General features: G+C 33.0%; 1 protein-coding gene across 1 annotated transcript; it reads right to left on the bottom strand.

Annotated features, from left to right (window-relative positions):
- Positions 1-517: 517 nt before the first annotated feature.
- Positions 518-7702, bottom strand: LOC132754089 (thrombospondin-2-like; the record flags this gene model as incomplete). The annotated part of the gene is made up of 6 exons (XM_060744683.1): positions 518-723; positions 2516-2651; positions 5378-5437; positions 6294-6458; positions 6895-7065; positions 7453-7702. Coding segments are annotated over 6 exons (957 nt in total), but the record flags the coding sequence as incomplete, so codon positions are not given.
- Positions 7703-9367: the final 1665 nt, after the last annotated feature.

Genomic DNA, 9367 nt, shown 5'->3' with positions numbered 1-9367 from the left:
TCAAAATAAGTTAATTAGTCCTAGTGACAAAACCTTACTTCTTTTAAAGATAATAATTTCAAGTTCACTTCATAGCAACTTAAAATTTATACTTCTTTTGTTAACTCTAAACCATTTAAACTTGTTGGAAGTTGTGTCTATTTGTATAGTCACACAAAAGTGGCGTGTTACAGTTAAATTTGTACTGTACTATACAAAATGTTATTTCTATATTTAAGAAAATCATAGCAGGTTTTTTCGAACAATCTTATCATTTGGTTAGGCGAAATAGGTGCAAAACTTTTCATGTTTTGACATTATAGTAAACGAATCACATGTATAGCAAGTGTAATCTAACTATGGTTTTACATAGGACATTCCTTTATAACATGTAGTTCATTTCCAATACCATCCCGACAACCTGCACATATTTTTTCATGAAAAATATGTAATCGGAGTACCTAGCACCTTTTTTCAGTGCTTATCGTGTGTATTGACCGTATAATCAAATCACAAATTAAAACCGTAGTAACAAAAATGATTCGTTGGTTAACTTAATAAACCACGTTTTATGGATGCCATTTATTTGATGGATTAACAAATTGGTTACAATTATCAGAAGCGCAACAAAATTCACAGTCAAACCGGTTCGTGTAGATAAAAGCCTGGTCGAAAGCCGTACACTTGTCGTCCGATGAGTATCTCTCGAACCATCCTTTTTGACAATCATCTCTCGTTCCACATCTATAAATGATATACCATGTATGCTTAATCTGTATATAGCTATGAATAAACAAGAACACTGCAAAGACTGTGAGCCCGAATGCAATTTTGTTGTAAGACCCATTGAGCCTCAGAGATTACTGCAATTTTTGAAGTCATTGGGTTTTTCTTAAAAAATGATTATAGTAAAAAAATATCCTCTCTGAAACCGCAAGTCCGAGAGCTAAGATATATGGTAAGGCAAGATTGTCTTGTAAGTCCCTAACAGGTTTTTCAAAATATAACCGGGCTAATTTTGTGCTTTTATGTATATTCAAGTAGGTAAAACTTAGCAGTTCTTCTGAAACTACACAGACTATAGCTTAGATATTTTTGCAAGAAACATTGTCTAGTTGCCCTTTTCAAGTTTGTTGAAACATTAGCCTAGGGTCAAAATTAGTCACCCTCTATGATCCGGGGCCAATCCAATGACCTTTTGTGGTATTTTAAGCCACAGCTATAAAATTAAATTAGTAAGATGTAAATTGAAGTTTGTTATCAGTTGACCTTAATATTGATCAAGCGACCTAATTTTTTTATTTTCGGATGTAGATTTACATTTTTTACATTAGTTGAATTAGATTTTTACTAAGTGGCATATTTTTGTAAATACAGTTACAGTAATGAAATTTGGACAATATGCACAATTTAAGATGCGGAATTGATCGTTTACATATATTTCATGCCTTTTGACTTTGTGAACTTTTTCTGCCTGCATGCCAGTCTTAAATCTGAACAGGGAATCTCTGAATATAAGAACAAATTTCATTGGTCATTTTAAAATTATAAAATTAAATCTGGGAATTGAAATAAAATGTAAAGGATAGTTCTTGACATTCTAAGATAGTTCTTAAATAAAATGTAAAGGACAGTTCTTGTAACTATAAAATAAAATGCAAAGGATTGTTCTTAAACTTTCAAGTTAAATTGCTAAGATATTAAAGTCCTGTTTAACAATACTTCCACAAAACATTTTACACTGCATTGTATTTACATTTTCTAGTGAACAGTAAGAACTTTTTTACACAAGATCTGAGTTTTAAATTTTGTTCAAAATAAAAAGAATAATTTCAGAACTTATCAGGTACCCTTTATTTATGATGTTCAATAAGTGTCTAAAATATCAAATATTATATTATTTTGATTATATTGTTAATAATTTTCATATATATTTTCGCATATTGATCAAGTACTATTTATAGTAGTATTTATAACAATAATTGCCTACCGACTGCATAAATTTTGGTGTTAGAAATTAAGTTCACTTATCGAAACACAACAGGTTCGTTTAGAATCGCATACATCTTGAAGTGTTCAATTTTTCAAGATTGATAACCCTAAAAGAAATTATAATGCCATTGTTATGCAAGCGATGCTTACATTTCTGTATGGCTTTGCATATAACATATGCAAGTTATCCAATTTAACTTCGGCCGAGTATTTTTTTAAAGATAGTTTTTGTTTTGTATTGAGATAATTGATTCCGGCACTTTTAAGTATTGAAAATCGTTACCGCTCAAGCCGGTTCTAGGGAGTATGAGGGATGATGCACTTTTTACTATCCCGCATGTACAGACTCAATCAAACCGGGTGTAATTTTGTTAGAATTAATGCTTCCGATTTTGTTCAATGATGTAATAAAACTTTGTCATGACATATAAATATATATATATATATATATATATATATATATATATATATATATATATATATATATATATATATATATATATATATATATATATATATATATATATACATTATGTGTACATACTTCATTTCAACGAGTCTTGATGCATTCCGGAAGTTTGTGAGTGTATTTATACAATACTGTTTCTCAAGAGGGCAGTCTGCTGGAAAATTCACATGTTCACATATCTGAGGTGGTCCTTGACACAGGAAACAGCTTCCTACAACAATGAAATTACGAAGGCCTTTAGGGACATAGTGACTTACAGACACACAAAATAGTTAAATGTGTTTGAAATTAATTAAAAGATATCCACATATATATGTGATAAATAGTAATTGCAGTCGTGTTTGAACTGAAAATATTTATCTATCCAATTTGCAAACATTATCTGGTGGTTGAAAATACTCCCGCCGTTTTCTTCACTCATACAAGTTTATAAAACTTTAAAAGCCATTTATCTCTAATTTTTGTTAATCACGCAGGTCCGGTTCAATTATTTTTGTTATAGTTATACCCCTTTTATGATTTTTATTTTTAAAGTTTGCCAGGACTACCGCTCTTAAACAACTGATGCAATTTCTTGAAAACTTTACAGCATTGATATGCAGTTCAAGTACAATCGCATACTACATGGGTTTTCCGGTTGAATGACTTTGGCCGAGTTAAGGCCCTTGAATACAAAAGGTATTTTTGTGTGTTGCTAGCTACAGAAAATCTTGTCCAGACAACCTCTTAGAAACAACTGGTCCAATTTCATCAAATGCGTCTAATTTGGTGAAAAGGCTAGAATTATTTCAGCCAACCAGGGCGTAAATCCATAAATGTTTTTTGTAATCTAATCTTAATAACCTCGCCATATGTCATTTAAAATAGTCACGATACTTTAAGAAATCTAAAAGGATTTGATACTCAGGGCTGGGCCAAATTGCATCATATTTTCATGATTTATTCAACTTTTATCCACTTGTCTATGATAAACGTTCAATGTCTAAGCTCACATGCCACTGTCACTGCTCGAGTGATCGATGGCGAAGCCAGTTTTGACACAGAGACATAATGTTTGCACAAGGTGATGCTTAATGCTAAGTATCTATACTCTAAGAAATGTAATTTTACAGAAGACGATTTTATAAGAAAGACCGCTGGGTACATTTCAACTTCATAAATTCCCGATTTCAGCTTCATGAATTCTCGATTTAAACTTCAAGAATTCACGATTTCAACTTCATGAATTCACGATTTCAACTTCACGAATGCACGATTTCAACATCATGAAATTGAAATCGTGAATTCTTGAATTAGAAATCGTAAATTCGTGAAGTTGTAATCGTGAATTCGTGAAGTTGAAATCGTGAAATCGTGAAGTTGAAATCGTGAATTCACGAAGTTGAATTCGTGAAGTTGAAATCGTGAATTCATGAAGTTGAAATCGTGAATCGTGAAGTCGAAATCGTGAGTTCATGAAGTTAAAATCGTGAATTCATGAAGTTGAAATCGTGAATTCATGAAGCTGAATCGTGAATTCGTGAATTCCGTATTTTGAAAACGGGAATTCATGAAGCTTAAATTGTGAATTCATGAAGTTGAAATGGTCCTACCGGTCTATCGTAGTTTTAAGATACGTTACAAGTATAGGTAAAACCCAGGTTAATTTCGATCCCTTCAGTATGATTTATAACAAATCGAATATTATAGATGATGCTAGATGGCACACATTTAAACACGGGGCAGTGTAGCTATTGGCGAGTAATATTTCAGAAATTTCATTTTTAAAGTCTAGTGTTAGCTCTTGTGAAATACCGCTGCATTTTACAAAAGCTAACAATAAAACATTTGTAGAAGGTCACCCCAAATTTTTTTGTTGAAGTTTTGTACAAATACGGTTCAAAAAAATGTTTTTTTTAAGAAACTGTTGATAACGACGCATAGCAGACAACAAACGATATGAGATCACGAAAGCTTACCTTGTACAAGGTAAACTAAAGGCCTCAACAGACGGTAGGATTTAGTTGTGCAACACTCATTAAAGATATGATGTACAATTTTAAAAGCAATTCAACACTTTAATTCTATATTGTATGATACATCAGCTGTCCCACACGAAAATGACCCCTTACAAATTTTCTCACTACCATTACTGGAATATGTGTAAATGTTATAACTATTGTTGACAACTTAAGAAGATTGATTAAGTGGTAGACCGTGGATAGCATGGCGGGAGCATTTCGGAAATTACCATGTTCTGCAATGAATAAAAACTGTGCAGCATAAAACCTGTTTGGTATTTTGCTTTCACGGTGATATCTTCATGAGTAATGCTGGAAAATACATTAGTCTGTATTTGTCACAGGGTGAGAATAATGTGCAGCCTGACGCGACTCAACCCCGGGACTCTCGGAATGTTGTAAGGCCACTCTACCGACTGAGCTATCCGGCTGCTTACATACTATCTTCCCTAGTGAACAGTCCAATACCGTGACATAATCATTTTCTGAGTAATTCGGGATTCGAACATGCCACAACTTGGGGTGTCCCCAAAAGTTTTTAAACAACCTTTTACCCCATCTAACTACCATGTTGATATATTAGCCCTAATTGTTCTTGAATTTTATTCATTAAACACATTATCACGGGATAATTGGGAAATATGTCACCTGTCATTGTGGGAGGTCTAAACAAACAAGAATTAAGAGATACCTGTTCTATCCTAGTTTTAAATTGTATGCATTCAAGAAATAGTACCCTTCACAAATAAATATTTCCTTGTCAATTTTTTGTTGTACTTCAAAATCTTATCGTATTTTGAGGCCTTAAAGCAAATTATTATTGCACCGTTTCAGGTCATTCTTTTAACGTAGTTAGTCAAATTACCGAATTTCAAAAAATCAAGAAATATTTATCAGTAGACTAACAGATATGAGATAATTAAGAGAAATGTCTTACTTGGTACGGTTGGTAGAAGTGTCGTTGTTGTAGTCGAGGTAGTAGGAGTTGATTTTGTTACTGAAACAAAGACATCAATTTAAAACTGAATGTTATTTGTGTTTATGAGATTAAACACGCCGCACTGAGGATAATAAATATAAATGTATCGTTCAGGATATTAGATAATAAAACGGGTCTTGTTAAACATGAATCACTAGATATATCTTACCCCTCCCCACCCCATGCTTAACCAGTCAAAGAAAAACTTCCTCTGATCACGTTATAAGATATTTTGAGAGTAAAATGTCAATAAATACAATGTATGATTATTTACATATTTAATATTAACTTCTAATTTCATTTTTCTAATAAATACACAAAATGCTAGTATTGAAATCTCATTACAATACATGTATTTTTTTGTAATTTAAAAAAAACAGTAATTACGTAATGTGTAAGGTTACATGCTTAAAAGCAATACCAAGCAAAGTCTCCACATAAAGCTATTATATACTAATTTACTATTTCAAATTTCAGTAACAATTACCTAACAATAATCCGGTGGGGATGAGTGTTGGTCGGAGAAAAGCAACATTATATAAACGTCTAGATACCCCGTGGCTTAATTAGTTCTCGGTCCCGTTTTATTCGTTATCTTTATTTATGATTTGTCAGAAGTTGTTCCATCACTTTCCTTTTCAGAATGGTAATGCAATAGTATGAAATAGAAGACTCTTCAAACGAAACAAGTAATCTAACTAAAGTTTCGATGAAGCTCACGGCATCACATTCGAGAAAAAAAACTAATGACCAACATATTTGAATGTTGTTAATCGCACTAAGACATTTAAACAATTCCAAATTTGAAGAACTTAATGTTAATGCGTGATTAATTTCGTATCCAAACGAGGCTACACAATATAAATACACCTACTGCAACTGCTTTTTGTACAAGAAACTACTTCTGAAGGATCCCCATCACAATATTTTCCCAGAGGCGAGGGTCGCGGGTTTGTGAAGGTACGTGATCTAGACTTTAAACCGTCCCTGCACGTCACTGAACAGGTGCTCCATTGTCCCCAGTTAGTCCAACCACCATCTTGAATACCAAATACCAATAACATAAATTCATTTGCACAAATTATTGTCCATAGTGAATGAACAATAATTCCATGTCAAACTTTGAAATTGTTATCATTGTCATAAGATTTAACTTCAACACATTTAGAAAATAACATTTTACTAGAAAAAAATGCATAATAATGCTTAATGGTACAACTTTGCTGTTCATCAAACACTTGAATGTAGGAAATAATCATAGTATAAATTAAAAAGTACATGTAACAAACCTTAAGGGCACGTAATTCAAAGTTTATAGCTATTTCTAGAGGTATTTGATTTTTACTAAGATATAAACAGCTTTTAATCGATAAATATCCATGCTAAAAAAACACACACACACACGCACGCAAGCACGCACACACACAAACACACACACAAAGATATGTTAATGATCTGAAGACAGTGAAACCTACTTGCACATGGACCCGGTAAGCATATCCTGACATCTAATGTGTCGCCGAAACATTGAAGCCCGTTCCTGTCTGGTATTGGGTTCGAGCAATTACGATGCCTCTTTTCTAGACCTACACCACAAGCGACAGAGCACGCGTCCCAACTTGACCAGATTGTCCATCCCCCATGAACTTAGATGGAAATTGTTGGCAGAATCGGTTTAAGCATATGTAAAAAGATGAATGATATGACAATGACAAAGAGTTTATTGATTCAATGCCTCTATCCGAGATAAAGTGTAATACTGTTGAAAACCTATGTATAAGATACAAACAATGAATAAATATTGACTTGACTAGAATAAGAACAATACAAAGACAAAAATACGACAACAGTAATTTAACGGGTTACCCAGATAAACCGATAAGGGGTTGTTTAGCTTTGAATTCACAGTGCCTACCATGAACAGGTTCGATTAACCAAACTTGCAATTTTTTCAATCTTGTCGTTTTGTACATTTTATGGGATTCTTTATTTCACTCTATTTGAAAAAAAAATACGTGAGATAAACTATTTACCTGGGCAAAGTTTTCTTGAGCATGATTTTGTAGTTATGTTAGAGCCGATACAGTCTATACCTCCATGTGCCGGGGCAGGATCCGAGCATGTTCTTGATCGAGTTTGAGTCCCGTTTTCACAGGTGACATCACAAGATGACCATGCAGACCAACTACCCCAATGTCCATCCACTGAATTATAACCAAGAAAGAAAACAATACAAAATAGTAATAAAAGAAAAAATATGTTGTTGTATGATTTCCGTTTCTGCTGAATTTATTTTTTTTGTATTCATTTTGGAATAGTTTTTTTTCCTAGCCCATGATATATATTTATATTTACATTAGATAACTTGTCATTGAGTGTTTCTATTTGATGCTGTTATAATCACTGCGGTTGATCACGTGACAAAAATCGTACAATGGGCTCATAACATGGCGGCCTGAACGCTCGGTAAAAGCAGTAAAATTGAAGTAAGCATACAGTTAACGTTAAATTTATATGTAAAACTAGGCCGCACGGAACCGCTGTATAAAAACCATGTACTGTTCTGTTTTTGTTTATTTTGTAGCTCTCTCTGTTTAGGGTTAAAAATGGAAAAAGTTGTTTTGGGTGATAAGTTCAATGGGCGAACAGGTACTAAAATGCGTTGTTTTCAGTATAAGAAACTCATTTTGATCAAAATTAGCAATGCCATCTTGTGCACAATTGTAAATTGTCCGTCATGAACAAATTCTATACTTTGTAAAGTTGCATAACGAAGATGTGCATCTTTTTAAAAAACGAGTACAATTGTCGAACCAAATTTAATGAGTACAATGGTCGAACGATTATATTGCCTGTCTTATTTGTCAATTTTTTCATTTAATTAGCTTATTTCTCCTTTCCTGTCTTTGAAATCATACAAATATAATATTTGATAGTGAAAATAAGGAAGAAGATTTTAATTAAATGAATCCAGTTTGCTTGCTATAAATTCTCATCTTAATAGTTGTCTCATTAGATTTTGGTGACATGCCCTTCTGATTGCAAAATTACAACTTTGTCCTTATTACATTCACTTAGCAAGTGCGAGTACAAAACTATTTTGCTGGCACATGTAAATATTAGTTTGACTTCTCAGGTTCATTTATCAAATCTGGTAAGCTTTCTGTGTCATATTGGGAAATATTGATGTGCACAGGTTCTCATTTATTGGAAGTTTTCTCCTAGTTTCGGTCATTGTAAGATGACAACTGTTAAAGGGACTCCAGTATATTTTTTCAATAGATGTTCCATTCGATGTATATCTAGACAAATAGATTAATTCAAATCATTTGCTCACTCCGTTTTTTCCAGAATAATTTTTGAAAATTGAAATGCGTTCCGACGCTTTTGTCTCATAACGGGCTAAAATAGCACAAGAAAACGATTTTTCATTTTTTCTTAAATATTTTCTTTTGCAAATATGTTTGTTAAAAATGCCCAAGCGCATCTATGTATGAAGTTTAAGGCTTCTGACCTCAGTGCAACGGAGAGTAGCCTGGGATTCAGGCGTTGATATTATTTGCTTATTAATAACATACGCACTATTTCATACTCAATCGTCATAGATAACACAACATCTCTGGTTTTGATAGTATAGCCGTGGATTCAGGCGTTGATATTATTTGCTTATTAATAACATACGCGCTATTTCATACTCACTCGTCATAGATAACACAACATCTCTGGTTTTGATAGTATCAACGCCTGGGGAAACCTGCGGGGTTTCCCATGTAATTATCGACTAATGATAATTCTCTTAATAGATTGATTAGCACGTGACCAACAAATTCAATACTAAATCGAAATCGAGGCAAAGATGATGAATGTTGAAAATTTGACGCCATTTACTATTATAAATTGCATCCAGAACAATTCTCTGAAGCTATTGTATTTCCCCAGGCTGTCGAT

Source organism: Ruditapes philippinarum, unplaced genomic scaffold (genome assembly GCF_026571515.1).
Source record: "Ruditapes philippinarum isolate M1 unplaced genomic scaffold, ASM2657151v2 ctg22126_1_1_1_1, whole genome shotgun sequence".
NCBI lineage: Eukaryota > Metazoa > Mollusca > Bivalvia > Venerida > Veneridae > Ruditapes > Ruditapes philippinarum.
The sequence above is the reverse complement of the archived record's forward strand: the minus strand, read 5'-3'. Positions and strand labels throughout refer to the sequence as shown.